The 16,171-nt window shown below is 42.9% G+C and overlaps 1 protein-coding gene across 1 annotated transcript in view; it reads right to left on the minus strand.

Moving 5' to 3' along the window:
• Positions 1 to 272: 272 nt before the first annotated feature.
• The window catches only part of LOC121911401 (ankyrin-3-like), a 125,661-nt gene continuing 109,762 nt past the window's right edge, over positions 273 to 16,171 (minus strand). Inside the window, exons 37-46 of the mRNA XM_042432830.1 lie at positions 10,934 to 11,008; positions 10,350 to 10,481; positions 10,011 to 10,154; positions 6,176 to 7,667; positions 5,846 to 6,008; positions 5,438 to 5,518; positions 4,964 to 5,047; positions 4,708 to 4,821; positions 3,345 to 3,436; positions 273 to 1,772 (exon numbers count right to left, since the gene is read on the minus strand). Of these exons, the coding sequence (XP_042288764.1) occupies positions 3,365 to 3,436; positions 4,708 to 4,821; positions 4,964 to 5,047; positions 5,438 to 5,518; positions 5,846 to 6,008; positions 6,176 to 7,667; positions 10,011 to 10,154; positions 10,350 to 10,481; positions 10,934 to 11,008 (2,357 nt within the window). The 3' untranslated portion in view covers positions 273 to 1,772; positions 3,345 to 3,364. The remainder of the gene's footprint in view (positions 1,773 to 3,344; positions 3,437 to 4,707; positions 4,822 to 4,963; positions 5,048 to 5,437; positions 5,519 to 5,845; positions 6,009 to 6,175; positions 7,668 to 10,010; positions 10,155 to 10,349; positions 10,482 to 10,933; positions 11,009 to 16,171) is intronic.

A 16,171-nucleotide genomic window follows, 5' to 3' on the forward strand; every position in this document is an offset into this window, starting at 1 on the left:
GTACAGCACCCTTCCTGGCTTCCTTTATCCCACCCCCACCCCTCCCAAAAAAAAAAAAAAGTTACATAGTTTTCATGTCCACAGCATAGACATCAGCATACTGAGCCATCGCACCAGTAGAACACCACACTTGAACTACATGGGCATCTAATGAAAACCAATACAAAGATAATTCCTAATGTATTGTAAAGTAAAATTTGCCAATGAGCTAGTGAAAACAATTCTATTCGACACTGCATATACAGACTCTCAAGCCTAAAAAGATCACACAGTTTCAGAGTTAAACACAATTTATTTAATGCTTAAATAATTGTTTTTGACCATCCAGTGTTTTTGTCATACAATATGCTATTTAGAGCTACAATCAAATAATGTCTTTATGTATCCTTAATGTGAGTAGGTTTTTAAATGAGGGAAATACTTCACCAAAAAATTCAAAATGAAATGCCCCAGTTTTCCTTTAATACCACAGCAGCCGTTAGAAAACCAAATTGACACACTGCTAAAATGATTACAAACAGTCTAACAGTGTACAGAGACTCCTACACCTTATAGCCAATACGCACAATACAGTTATAATTTTACAGCGAGCCAGCCTACTAGCATTTACATTCAGATAATTTCGTTCTTGTAGCAGAAGCTGCCCTCCGGTTTTACATAGACAGACAAGACATCGCACCCTCAAGAAGCTATAGAACTTTTTTCATCCTCACTCCCAACATGATAAATGCTTTAATGGTATCCTTTTTCAATTTAAAATATAAAATCGGTGACAAATGTTAGGGCTATACTGTACGTGTACACAGATAAAGGGTTTTATTTGTCATTTGAATACAGTGTTTGCAAACTTGTAAAAATTGTACTTAAAATAATGTGAACAGCATGCATGAAAATATGAGTACTCTGAAAGGCTGCTTTTGCAGGATTAGATCCATTCCCACTTTGGGAATTACTGAAATTTGATTTTCTGGAAATTTCCTCTGTTAAAATCAAACCAGCTTTTTTTTCATGTACAAACATTATACCTGCTCTAATAATTAATTATACAAGAACCTGTGTTACACTCAAATCTTTAAAAGTGGAACTGCTTCAATACATTTTGAAAGCACTTGAAAAGGTTACTCTCCTCAGTGCGTTCTCAACCGTATCCTTTTTAAGAATTTTACACATTGTAATTCTATATACAGAAAAAAGCTTTTTGTGTTAGTTTAAGTTTTAAAAAGGAAGAAAAAAATTCCCAAACAATTTACATCCTGACAACAATGGGTTCAAGAAAAAACTATAAGGCGAGTGTTGAAGTTGGTTGAAGTGTTCCATTAGAATTTTTTTTGTGTGTTATTTGTGTCTATTTCATACTTTCCACCAACCATGTGGATTGAGCTCTTGTGCCATCTTTGGTCACAGTTGCACCTGTGTGGTTGTCAGTAATTGGAGTCTTTGTCGTTTCTCACAACAAAACGATGCTCCTCAAAAGCTCTCACGACAGCAGTGGACCGATGGCACGTAGTGTTTCACACAAAACAGGAAGCAGAATCATTGTCCACGGGTCCACAGTCGGAAAGTGAGAACCTCCCGGGTCCTTTGATTGACAGGGAGTGAGTTTTTCATGCTCATGCTTAAGTCAGAAGGGTCGACTCCTCTCACGTGAAAACCATTTGTTTGAAGCAGAAAGTTGCAGACTGGACCCTTGCCTGAAGTCCTCACACTGGAACTCCCCAGTCTTCTTCTGTAACACTTATTCCCAGGAAACATCTAACACGGTTCCTGCACATCTGCAAGACACAAAATACAACATCAGACAAGTTTATAGATTTTAATTACCAGAATTTTTTTGGCAGGAATGTTATTTCATAATATTAACCCATGTAAATGATTTCTAAGGAAAATATCATTAAACTTTCGCACATAAAATGTTTCTACATGAGAAATTACTTTTTTCAAATCTCAATCACGATCTTTGTATGACAACGTGGTGACAAGACCTGATGGTCCGTGGGTTGTTATGGTGACCTCTGTTACCATAGAAACCCTTTGCCAGACTTCACATATTATTTCTAAGTCAGTTTTTGTACAGATGGAATGATTCACTGTGAATGTAACATAAGGGTGAGCAGCAGCAGGGATTAACAGTCTGGCTGGTGGGATAACAAACTCTTTCTGGATGCTACAATGCCGTTGTGAGTTGGGGATTTAGTGGACAAAAACAGGCACGGAGGGCATCAGTGGGACAATATAATGCTGAGTTGTGTACTGCCCATCGCCCCTGTTCCCTTTGTAACTGTTCCCTATTCACACACACTCAGTGAACACACAGGGCAGAAATGTTGCCAGGGGATAACCAGGCTCAGACACTAGTCAGCCTTTTGAACTTTTGAGTCTGTGTAGCAGAAACAGAGCAACTAAGGGAATAGTTTGACATTTTGAGAAATACACTTATTTATTTTTCTTGCTCACACTTAGATAAGAGGATAAAAATTAATGTCATGTCTGTGCATTGGTTTTGGAGCTGGAGCCAAGAGGCTTGGCATAAAGACCAGAGGCAGGGGAAAACAACTAGTCTGGCTCAAATATACCTACCAGCACCTCTTAAGCCAACTTTTTAACATAATGTATCTTCAGTTTAATCAGTTCACAAAACAATTTTTTTTAAAATTACAATTTGTAGTTTCATAGGATGTTTTGTACTGTGACTATTCTTTGACGAACAACAGTTTATCCATCTGCCCAGCACTTCAGTGGTGTGACTCCGCTGGTTGCCAGGCAACTTCACAGTGACGTCGTGACTCTGGGAAGTCACTTTGCCTGGCTGTTGTTCTTCGAGAAATAGCTACAGCATGTAACTGCCCCTAAAACCACAAATTGTTGTTTCTAAATTACCGTTAGTGTACAAATGAAACAAGACACAGGTGTGCATATTTTTTAAGTCTAGAGATTCAACAATGCGAATAAGTGTATTTCCCAGAATGTTAAACTATTCCTGTTAAGTCAAGAGCAGTAGAGAGTCATTTAGTGCAGTGTACTGAAGTGAGTACACTATAGAGTTCAACTAGAGTCAAATACAGGACCTGAGTATAACAAAGCTGAACGTATTAAAGGAGAGAAGAGCAGACCAGAGAACTGACTGTACTACAGAAGCACTGAACAGAGTAGCAATAGACTATATAAGGCAAAGACAGTGCAGATGTGCAGCACATTAGAAATGAGGATGGAGCGGTGGAGTATGGCATGAATGTAATATATGTAAAAAGGAAAAGAATGCACATAACACGATATATACACATGGACAACAAAGACAAGGGAACAATAATGGTTGTATTACAGTGAAGGTCGGCAAGCTACTGTACCTGGCAGAGCACAACCATCCCTATGAGTGGTGCTTTTTATCTCCAGATCTTCTATCCTCCTTTCGCCTGCTATTTCTTGATCCTTCTCCTTGCTAGAAAACACAAACACACACAGAAATATAGTTGAGACATGGTATTTTTATCTCCTGAGAGGAGGCCAAGTTGAAACCCAAAATGGCAAACTGAGAAACAAAGGAAAAAGCAACACTCCACACACCGTAGGAACAGAAATCTGAAACTAGCAAATGTTAGTAGTAGCTTTGTTGTTAGGTAATATAATTAGGGCCAAAAGTACACACCAAGACACCTGGAAGCCGAAAAATTGTGTAATTATGGAAAGAGTTAGAAACAAAAGAGACAGACTGTACTTTCACAGCAGAGTCACGACACTCATTAGTCATACTGTTGACTAATCAGTTAAACACTTTAAAATGAGTTCAAAATATAACCAGAATTGTGTCAGCGGACCATTAAAACCACACAGTCAGCATCCCCTTTGTTATGAACACACAATGGACACCACACAGTGTCAAAACACTACATGCAAGGTTGCACCTCGAATGGCAGCATTAATGTGTTTTGTATTTTTGCCCAGAGGAGAGATAGAGGGTTTTATCCCAAACCAATTAATGCAGTGTTAATCAAAAAATTCACCTGCACTGCTGGAGGAAAAGCTAATCAAATCTAAATGATCCCCTTCCCTGGACACAACTGACTGACTTAAAGCTGCAGTAACATATAACTTCAAGGTCTTCAGTGCTTACAAATAACATTATGTGCTGTTTTGGAGAAAGTGGCATGATTTCCCCCTTGAATTTTCCCTCAATAAGCTTTAAAGTTGGGAAAAGCATTTCATCCACATGCATGACAATGTCACACACTGTTTATATTTTGTACTGTATCTGCTTGTCCCAAAACTTCAATTAAGTGAAATATTTGAACCCAAAACATGCTCTTAGCTATTCATATCCGCTCTGTTACAGAAATGGAAATATCTTATAGATGTTATTTGCAGAATTTCACACGCATATCAATGAAATTAATTAATTCGTAACCTTTAAAACCTTGTTAAATAAAATAAAGTTCTGTGGGTTTGAACAATGCTTGGCCACAGACTTCCTAATGATGGGCCTGCCAGTGGGACTCACAGGTTGGAGGAGGTTGTTCATGTACATGTTTTTTTTTCACATAAAATGTTTTCTACTGCAGCTTTAAGCCTTACTGTTGCATCAGCTGTTCACCTTACTCTAATTTTGTTCTCCTAATTACTGTTTTCTGACAAGAGGATAACAATATTCCAGGCATCCCATCAAGATTAGACTTTGAACCCTGGATCAGTGTTAAAGGTTATCTTCGTGCCAACCTCTGGCCATTCTTCCTGCAGAGTGGGACTATGCTGAAGGTCTCGGTGCCACCTGTCATCTCCTTGGTTTTCTGGTGTGGGAGTAGACACCCGCCGAATGACCTTCCTGATAACCTGCCCGTGGCAGAAGGATGTCGACAAAGAAAGAAAAAGTTCTGATGGTGTCTGTTTTTATAAAGCCAATAATCTTCTCTCCCTGTAACAGGTTGTATTGTATTGCTGCATGGAAAAATGGAAATTATAGGTTATACATTACTTTTCTACTGATGAGGTTACCATCTCGGTCCATGTAGTGTTCCTCTGTCATAGATTCGCCAGGGATATTCTTTGCTTGTTCTCCCTGCAAGTGTGTGTGGTTAGCATATGAATATAATATCAGAAATGACCAATTGAAACATCAATCCTTCACCATCACCACACAAAAATTACACTTCAAGAGAGAGGAACATCCATGTCAGAAAGAGACGGGGCACTTGGTTAGTCTGCAACCAGCCAATGTAAACAGCATGGCGATGAGGTACCATGAACTGTGAAGACAGGCTCAGTTGTGCATGTACACAAACATCTACTGTATGCACCCATATGTCCACACAAACAAATAGAGCACAACTATCTGTACACCAAGCAAAACCACTACAATGCACACCAGACTGACCAATCGAAACTAAACCAAACCAAACCAAACCAAACCAGCGCCCAGGCCAGCCTCTGCTCCAGGTTTGCAGGGTACCTTTAAAATGAGACGGCGCCTGAAGATTCTGGTGGTTACAGTCTGTTCTTCCTCTGAGCCAGAATCTACACTAACCCGCTGCTGGAGAAGGCATTTCAAAATCATCAACACATTAAGGGAGTCAAGAGGAGAAAGAAACACATGTAAAGGAAAGAGAATTTGTCAGTTGCGACATTTAGTTGATGTCATTTATATTCTTCAGCTCCATGGTTGGCTGTATCAGAAAAGAGACACCTGGAATAAAACACTGGGGTTTATGTTCCTTAAGCACAAGTTATAACATAGGCTGCAAGAACAGAATCACAATACAATGTAGTGCTTTAGTAGATACAAAAAAAGAAGGGAATTTAGAGCCTTTTTTTATTTGATTCTATTAATTATTATCATTGTTATTATTTATAACATTACCTGGACTTTCTTCTCCGACACCAGTGATCCCTCTTCCTTTTTGCCATTCGATGACTCAGATGAGCCGCCCTGAGGTGAGTGCCTTGAGTTGTCACCGTTGTGTCGGGACCTCCCTGATTCGCCCCTGGACGAGGAAGTGATGGAGTCACTAGAGTTCTCTTGGCTGTCGGGTAAAAAAAAATCAGAATCAGGATTGTATAGTACAAAGAACTGAAAAATTGATCATCTAAGATCTAAGATTTCAGATAGATTTCAAATTTAGGTTGGCAAAAAAATTGTTATCTTTTTAAGGGATGCTGTTTAAAGCTCCGAACATTTTAAATTATTCACCTTTCCCGCCTGTCGAGCAAGTCCGAGCTGACACTGCGGCCTGGCGTTGGTGGTTCCACATTGACGCTGGATGAATCACTGTGCCAACCTGAAAGTGAACACATGTCTTTTTCTGCCTGTTCAACCTGATCGGGAATCTCCTGAACCCTGGCCTCGGTGATCTCCTTGTCCTCCTCCTTCTCCTCTGAGCCTTCTTCTTCGTTCTTCACCTCCTCCAACAGAGATCCTAATGCCTCTTCTGTGATTTCTTTGTCTCCATCTCCCTCATCCTCTTCCTCATTGGATCCAGACTCACTGGGCTGGCGTTCCCCAAGCGCTTCAACCCAGGCCTGAGGGGAGAGGTCAGTTGCAGCCTGGTCCTTGACTGCCTGGTCTCCTTCTGATTTCAAGGAAATCTCTCCTTCATTGCTACACAGCTCTCCTTCATCCTTGAATTGCAGTTCTCCTTCTGTGTCATCCACTCTGTCACCTTGGTAGACCCTTTCCTCACTGCTTCCATCCACTTTTTGTATCCCAGGTGTTCCATCAATACCCTCTTTGACAGTCTCTGCTTCTATTCTATCTTTTTCCATTTCATGCCCAATTTCTACCAAATGATGCTGCTCTTCTAACAGATTCTGCACATCTCTCACCTCCTCCACCTCACAGACTGTCTCCTTATTTCCATCTTGAATAGGGACATGCTGCTCATTTATCACATCTTTCTCCTCCTCTGCAGACCCCTCTCCTTCCTCCACCAAAATGTTATTTTCCTCTTCCAACTTAAACCTATCTTTTGTCACAATCTCACATTTTCTTTCCACATTTTTAATCAAGTCCTGCTCTACCCACCTTTCCACTAATCCATTTCCCTCCCCTAACTCTGCTGCAACCATCTCAACAACCTTCTTCATTTCTTCTGTCACTTCCTTTTCACCTCCTTTCAAACCTACATCCTCTTGTACCCCATTGGGGTCAACCATCTGTACTCCTCTGTCTCCTATTTGTGCTCTGTCAGGCGATGAAGGTGTTATTGATGATACTGATGATACTGAAGGGGAAGATGTGGAGTAAGCCATGTCGATGTCTAACTCACACATCGCAGGGAAGGAGTGTGACTTGGGCTTGTGGCTGAGCTCCATTTCTTGACAAGACCTGTCCTCCTCCTCGCTCAAAAGCAGCTGATCGTTCAAAGCGATGTGGGGCTTTTTGACCTTGGAAGGGACAGGATCAGGGAGTTCAAAGACTGGGACGGCCAGGGCAAGCTCACAGGGTCTAGGGGGACTCTTAGGGGGGCTGTCTGGCTCTCCACTACCAGGCTCTATCTCCGGACTCCAGGGCAGGGTCTGAGGCTGGGAGTCAGCCAGCAAAGGGGTGTCTGGTGCTGGGTAATGGTGGTGTTGTTGGGGGGCAAGGGAAGGGTTGGGGGTGACGGGGAGTTCGGGCTCCAGGAAGTGGGGGTCAGAGTGCAGTGTGGCGGGGGACTGCAGCTCCGCTAGAATGCTCTGATAATCTGTAGGTGACAGGATGACAAATGTAGAGACATACGCACACCGAAGCATGCTACGAAAGAATATAACAGACCACAACACACACACCCTGACACATACATATATGACACGGGCAATGGCACAGAGACTGAAGTGTAAAGCATGTATCCAGACAACCACTAGCAGCAGTTATAATGGCAATATGAAATACAAACATATGCAGTAAAATGTATTAAATACATTTCACTGTATATGTTTGAAAATGCCACATGTGACACAATAATAATAAAAACAAAAGTATATTTAATTTGACGGTAATCACAAAAGCAATGTCACGTTTATCTGGAGTTCTGAGTGTTGAATGTTGACAGTTGTGGTGAGGTAAGACATTGAAAGTGGGACACATTAGTGACATAAGGCCATTATGTAGCGTGGGATGTGATGAGTGTAAGATATTAATATTTGCTAGGGTGTTCTGTTACATGCTCACATGAGATAGCTGACAGATGAGAGATGTGAGGTGGAAAAGGGGAGGAGAGGGAACTAGATAAAAGACAGCATGCTAAATAAATATTTCCATTGTGGAGGAGTTATTACGGGCTCGAGTGGGAGGTGGGGTGACGGAGGGCGAACAAGTACACTGGCAAGCAGGACAAGGAGACAGGGATCGGAGAGGAGGGGAGGAGGGACTGGGGCTAGGACAGCGGGATCCAGAGGGAGAGATGGGAGGGAGAGTAGACAAGGAGAGAGGTGAGACAGGGCGTGTGGAGGCAGCCAGCTGGGTCCCTAAAGACTCTCCGCTTGGAGAGGCAGTGACAGAAGGCGAGGCCCTGCTTGATGGTGAGGAGGGGATGGGTGAAACAGGTATGGTAATGGATTCGGTTAAGTTAGGGGCAGCAGACGAGGGTACAAAGCTGGTGGGTGTGGTTGCAGGTTCGGAAGGGGCAGCAGTATGACCAGACAGATCAGAGGTAGATCCAGATAAGAGAGAGGAGGAGACTGCTTCTGCTTGTGAAGTGTTTGGAGTGGGCGTGGTGAGTATGGGAGAGGTTGGGGGAGAAGTGGGGGAGGATGGTACAGGTGTAGCTGAAAAAGGAATGGGTGACGGAGAGTCAGCAGCTGATGAGAAAGGTAATGGTGAAGTGATGAGGGGGATCGGTGAGGATGGGTGGGGTGAGAAAGGGAAGGAAGGGGACTGACGTGGGTCAGCAGGGCTGAGCTGAGAGATGAGGGATGGAGAAGGAGGGCAGAGGAAGTTGAAATGCTGTTCAAATGGCGCTGGAGGTGCCAAATCTTTGAGTGAAATGGAAGACTCATAACTCGGTGAGCGGCGCGGGGAAAAGGGACGGCAGTGAAGTGCTGCAGTAGGTGTGAAGGGAGTGGGTGGGGGTGTTGGGGTTGGCGTTGTAAAGAAGGGAGTGGGTGTCTGCAGGATGAAGGCAGCCTGAGTGCTTCTGGGAGTTAGAGGGATAATTACACAAACTATAGGAAAGGAAGAAGGCAATATTTATGCAGAAGAGACCAAAAGAAACAAAAAATGAATTAGAAAAAGAGGGAAAAAGAATACATAAATGTTTGATGTGAAACATGCTTGCACAACAGGACGATGAATGAATAACGTGACTGGGGGATCTGTGGAGGAGGAGGCATGTGAGGGATGAGAGGGCACATAGATATCAGCAATACATGACTCTTAAATGATTAAGAGCTGTTATGTGCTGTTATCAGCAGTGGATACTGCTGTGAGGAAGTGATGGGAGGCAGGAGGAACAAGAGGAGGAGGAGGAGGAGGAGGCAGTCTGGTTTCACAGAGGAAGAGATTCTCTCATCTATCCAAGGAAGGCTCAGAGGAACTGGAGGAGAACTAGGAGAACTAAACTAAATCAACAAAGAAAAGCAGACTCTACAGGGTTACGTAATTTCTACTTAAGTCAGACATCATTGAAAAACATTTAAAGCAGTATGTTACAACATGCACTTAAAATTGGATTTTACAGTGGATATTGCTCATTTGTGACAACTGGATACACTATTTGGTAGAGGGGGATTTCAACTTGAGCCTGATTTAATAAAAAAATAAAAATGCATAAACATGGTGATAAATTCCAAAGAAGCCAATTCAAAGTCTATCAAATATATGGGTATAATTCAAATTGAAAAGCAAGACGGATTCAAGTTAATAAACCGTAAAGCGTGGAAACCAGGAATGCATTCAGGGAACGGTAGGAGCCAGTTGTCCAAACAAAATCCAAATCTGAAAACTTCTCTAGAGATTAGCACTAGAACTACATGTGATCCATGCACTGGCACAACAAAAAAGGTAGCAGGGAGAGGTAAGAGGTCAGCTAGACAGAGCTAAACTTTACCATCAGCCTGATCCCGGAAAACAGCGTTATCATCGGCAAAACATCTCGTGCCTGAAATGTTACCATAGTCAAATATTGGGCCCTCCAGTAAAGTCACAATATCCATCCGATTGACTTTGGTCAGCACTGCAGTTAAGGCATCCGCTGTGGAAGAAAAGAAGAAGACAAAAAAATTTAAATTCAGACACCTGAAAACCGATGAAACAAGGTTTGTAAATATGAGCAAAATTGCTTTTTCCAATGTTGAGAACAATCAAATATATGGCAATTTTTAAGGAACATTATTCTCAATACAAAGAGCAAGAAAGGTAATATTTTCACGTATAAAAATAGTCTTACTTGTGGCATTTTTCCCTTCCCGGCTGACCCATTTCTTTAGTAGCATGAAGCTCTGTGCTGTCAGAGAGTTGGGGTTCTCTAGCCTGATGTGGTTGATCTCATCCACTGTGAAGTTCATCTCCCGAGCCAGCTCTGCGATGTGACAGAAATAGCAACTCAGACATACACATTCAAACATTACTGTGCAGTATTTACGTGTTTATTATTTTGTTCATAGTACAAACACACAACTGGGAGGGGGTAACATAGAATTGTTATGTACAGTATGTATTTTAAAATCATTAAATCATGTGATTGATAAAACAGCTTTTAACTTCAGTTGCATCATCACTCTCATCACTACATTTACTGGAAATTTCAGTGCTTCTCTGTGACAGGAGATTGTTCTATTATTTTCTGTCCTTATTAAATGATCATTAGCTTTTCCTTTTAAGGGCTGTGTAAGAACAGCATAGATTCTGAGTAAGATATTCTGTTTGCCTGAAGATGGCAGTAAATAACACAGGTTAACACAGATGGGCCAAAGATAAATAGTGAGGTGGAAGGAGCCTGAGAGAGAAAAAAATAATGCTGAATGTTCTCACCTGTCCAACTGAGTCCCAGGTGATCTGCAACGATAGCCATGCGCAAGTCTGTTCGCTCACAAGGACTCTGGGGACCTGGGAAGATAGAAGACAATGACTCATCAATACCTTTCACATTCTTCTCCTCCTACACACAAATGTAAGAGAAAAATAAACATGTACATAATTTTCCTTTTCTGGCCACTTATTCATAAGTATTAACACAATATTAATCAAAATAGTGTTTATAATACAATGGTCAGCATATTACTGTAATATGGTTGCAATATAGATTCAATTATTTCCCCAGTATGGCAAGAAAAGGACATTTCAAACTAGAGACATTATGGGCAACTTAAATATGTTCATAGAGTAAGAGGTGCTCTGTGACTGTTTGTGGTATGTATCCTCTAAGCAGGCAGTAACTGTCATGAGAACCACACAAAACAAAGCATAACATGACTCTCAACAACAGACTTGTGGTTCTATAAATCTAGGGTGAAAAAGTCTATGTTAGAATCTAAAATGTCAACATGCGAAGACGCTTTTTTGTGTTCTTTGCTAACACTAGTTAGTTTAAATGACAATTGATAGCATGGAAAATTTTGTAAGAACAAATTACTAGAGTAACTCGATAGCCACCCTGCACAGACAGACAGACAGACAGACCAGGGAGTTGTCAAACAAGGGACTGGTTGTGCCAGTGGACCAGTCACTACTACTGGCATGCTCACTCTACTATACAGGGTTTAGAAAGGGTTGAAAGAGGGGAACAGAGGGAAGAGAATCTTACAACAAGGACAATACAGTACACAGTACATCAATGACAAAAAAGAAATTTAAATGACAGCTACTGTTCTGAAGGAAATATGTAAACACTCCACAGGCATTCCAGTCAATCCATTAAACGATCACAACGATGTCATGCAACTAAAAGTGAAATATATAAATATATAGATGTATTTTAAACATAGTGTGAAAGTTTTACAAACTAGGCTTGATCTCTGCGATGGGAGGCGTTCGAGACCCTGTGAGTCCCTGACTGCCCTCCTTCCCACCAGTCCGCCTACTCCTCCTGCTCCTCTCACTGCCGGAGGCCCTGTCCGTCGTCGCCACCTTTGCCCTTACGGACGCGGCCCCGGCCTCAGCCCTCGAACCTCTACCAGACCTGGATGAGCGGGAGGGCTGGGAGGGCTGGGAGGGCTGGGAAGGCTGGGAGGCGTCCGACAGAGAGGTGCTCCGGGAGGTGCTGTCTTCCTCCGACTGCTCTGTCTGCGTCTTTTTCTCCTCGTCTGACAGGCGGTCCACCAACTTTAGCGTCTCCCCGCTAATGCCTTTAAAGTATTCGATGGTGCGCTTACAAACCTCACTAGGGTTCTCCTGTCTCTCCTGTCTACAAGCTCCCTCACTTGTAACATTGCTAACTTGATGCCTGTCCTTCAGTGGTAGCCTTGAGGGCAACTGTATGGCTGCTCTCTCTGTGTCCAATGCCCTTGTTGGCTGTGAGGTAACCTGAACTGAAACAAGTGAGCTAGCTGTGGCAGCAGGACTGCTCTTTTTAACATCCTTGATTGGTATTCTAGACCTGGGTTCTACTTTGGCTATGGCTGGCTCTCCTCTTTTCCTGACCTCAACTGTTACTGCTTGTTTGGGCTTCTGTTTGCCTATGGCTGTTCCCTGTGTGTGAAATGACCACCCTGATGCTTTCACTGGAAGCCTGGACTTGGGCTGCTTCACTTCACTTTCTTTAGCTGCTTCACTTTTCTGCTCCTGCTCTTGATTGCTGTTATGTACTTCAACCCTCTCTTCTAAATCCCTACAGAACAGTGTTTCTATCCTGCTGGCTTTCTGAAGAGTGGGCTCAGAGGAGGACTGCAAATTAAACACCACACTACCACATTGAATGTAGTTGGCCTGAACGCTGGAGGACTCAAGGTTATTGTTGTTGTTGCAGTTTTCAGAAGGGTAATCTCTTCGTTCTAACTTGGGCTCAGTGTGTCTGCTAGACTGGTTCTCTGTACACTGACCCTCTATACTAATGTATTCTGGCACCATCTGACCCTCTGACATCTCAGCTTTACAATCAGCGAGATCCCCTGAGTCTTTTTTCACAGTTATAGAGGCAGCTATGCCCATCTTAATAGGAGTGCGTAATTTGGGATCAACCTTAGAGGCTGTGATTGTGCATGAGGAGGCAGTCTCAGCTATGGCTTCACAGGTGGGGGCTTCAGTACCGGTATAGCCAGTGTCATTGCCAGGCTGTGCAGGGCTGCATTTTGCTGTTGTTGTTGCTGGTGTTGTTGGTGTAGTGCTGCTGTCTGTGGTAGTATCTATAACCTTCACCTTCCCATCTACTGTGGCCCCTGTTTTTGACTGAGAGGAAATTACACCCAGGATCTTGCCCCCTCTCCCCCTTTCCCCTGTTATAGGGTCAGAGGAATGCTCACCAATCTGGAAAAACTGAAGTCTCTCTTCAACAAAGTCCCGCTTGCTCATGTCAATAGCACCACTGCGGGTCATCTCAAACATCTTCCCTTCGTGGAAAGGGAAGGGGTTAGGCTCACTAGTCGGTGTGCTCTCATCAGTCGGTGTTCGAGCAGGGGTTGTGTCAGGTGTTGTAGCCTGTGATTTGTCCTCCACCGATAAACCAAAGGGCTTGGGATCGTCCTCTTTTGTTTTGGAATCAAAAACTCCATCATCACTCCCTTTGGTGGACCAGGGGTCAAAGTCCAGGCTTTTTGTGGCAACAGTTTTAAAGGTTGAATTCAGCTCCTCTTCAAGTTGGTAGCCAAAGTAGTCTTCTCCAAAGACCTGCCTATCTGGATGTCTTCCTTCAAGGGTATAATCTTTTTCATCTATACTGCTTTTTGCTGAAGATGTGCTGGTTTTAGTTTTTCCATTGTCCCCCCCATCCTCACATTTCTCTTCCTCTATCACTTCAAGCTTTGACTGACTAAATGAGCGGTCAGTGGTTTTTCCATCGTTGGACAGGCTAGATGTTTTAGGATCCGAGCTCAGTCCGTCATCCTCATCCTGAAGGTCATACCCATCTAAGGAGTCAACTTCAGTGGCATCTGTGTCATGGGAGAACTCAGCAGTAGTTGCTAAGGAGCAGTCAGTGATTGACTGGTCATTGCCATTTTGCTCAAAGTCAGCATCCTCCCCCTTTACGACACCATTGATCCCAGACTCCTTATTATTTCCGTTCTTCTCTGATTTTTTTTGTTTCAGGCGTTTCTCTCCCTCCTCTTTCATTTTGAAGGTGTACTTTTTGATAGGGATGGGGTGGAAGACAGACTCATCATCACTAGAGTCACTGTTATCAGCTCCAGGGGGAATTGGGGATGGAGGCTGGACCCTGATGATTGGCTCGGCTAAGAGGTGCCTATCATGCTCCTCTTGGAGATTCACCTCCATCATCTCTGTCTCTGCTTCAGAAGAAGCACATGACCCCCTTTTCTCAGGGTCTGACTGCTCTGCCTCTAAAGGAGGAGGAGGCGGAAACTCTATATAAGCCACTCTTTTCTCCTTTGACTTCTGTCTCTCTGCTTCCTGCTTTTTACTGTGGTTCTCTGAGGATGCTGGCTTAGATTTTTCCTTCGAAGGCTCCCTATAGATGAAGGTCTTCCCTGAGTCCTCCTCAGACTCCTCTGGGATAGGGCTTGGCATGCCAGGCATGAAGCCTATCACAGATTCTGGTGTTCTTGAAGTCAGACTCATTTCCTCTGAGCTGGGGGTCTCAGGGGTAACAGGACTCTTCCCAGAGCTGTCCATGAATGTCACTTGTTCTAGAGTGTCATCTTCTGGACTTCCTTGAGGAGATGGAGATTGCTTTTGTTTAACAGTGTAAAATGCACCCCTGGTCTCATGCACTGTCCTACTCTCATGGCTTACAATTTTTTTGTATGTTCCCAGCTGCCCCGAAGCTGTTTCTTTCTCGTACTGCTTTCCTACTTGGATGCTGACATACACAGGCAAGGGTTTAATATCTTTGAAACCCTCTGTGACAACTACAGGAGTTACTTGATCTAAATACTCTACTTGGTCACTATCAACACCATTACACACTACATTTGACTGGCTATAGTCTAATGAGTCTGTGGATTTTCCTACTGATGATCCACGAGTAGACTTGTTGGATTCAGAACTACTGTGTAATCGATTTCTAGCTAAAGTAGGTATATGAGACCCTGCCCTCTCATATGCTTCAACAGTGGTATCTAATTTTAAAGAGGTGGATTTCTGATTTTCTGAGAAATTAGATGGCTTTCTTACAGGAATTTCTGATTCCGAGTTTTTTTTTAGACTATCATTGCTATTTGGACTTTCTCGAACAACAAATTCTGTGTAGATAATTTTCTTGGTGGTTTCTTGTCTTTGGGAATCACTATTATTACCATCTTTCATAGAGTGACATAGTTTGGGGGACTGGGGTTTATAGTTCCCATACCCTTGGCTCTCCCATGTTTTGAATAACTTTTTCTCTTCCTGATCTTTTCCACTGGTATCATGCTTTGGTGAGAACTTACTTGAATCACTATCTAGACCTCTTCTCTGGTTTCCTGGACTGTCTGGTGTTTTTGGAATGTTTGGACCAGCAAACACCTGATACACAGGTAGCTTACTTTCCTGGAGTTTCCTGATAGGAGGATTTGAATTTTGGCCAACCTGAGGACTCCTATCTGGCCTTTGAGCCTCTTGTTCAAACTTTAGCCTCACTGCACTGACTTTGGAGGAAGACATTTGAAAAGGTTTAGGGCTTTCACCTGTGCTTCCCTGTGATTTACTGTCTCCCTGTTTTCTTGGATCTGAATCACTGTACTGTAGTAATACTCTCCTCTCTGGACTGCTGGGTAAGCTGGCACATTTCCTATCACTGGAGTTGAACCTGTCTCTAAGCCTGTCTCTGCTCCACTCTTCCCCACTACCACCATTCCTATAAGCTGACCTCTCTGGACTGCTGTGTGTGGAACTGGGCCCTGACCGAGATTCCCTGAAGTCTGGTCTGCGAGATTTCTTCTCTGGAGATGAGAGCTCATCATTGAGCTGTTCTGTTTTATCTCGAAAGAACTGAGATACCTCACTGAGTTTTTCTTCTGCCTCCTTTACAGTCCTGTCCACTCTGTCCTCATACATAAGTTGTTCTCTCTCCTTAATCTGCATGTCATCTGACACACGCATCCAAACAGACTGCTTTGGGCTACCAGGCTCAGAAGAATACTGCAAAAGTGTCAGTTTGTCAAAGTTATCATCAACATT

This window comes from Thunnus maccoyii, chromosome 14 (assembly GCF_910596095.1).
Source record: "Thunnus maccoyii chromosome 14, fThuMac1.1, whole genome shotgun sequence".
In the NCBI taxonomy this organism is placed as follows: Eukaryota; Metazoa; Chordata; class Actinopteri; order Scombriformes; family Scombridae; genus Thunnus; species Thunnus maccoyii.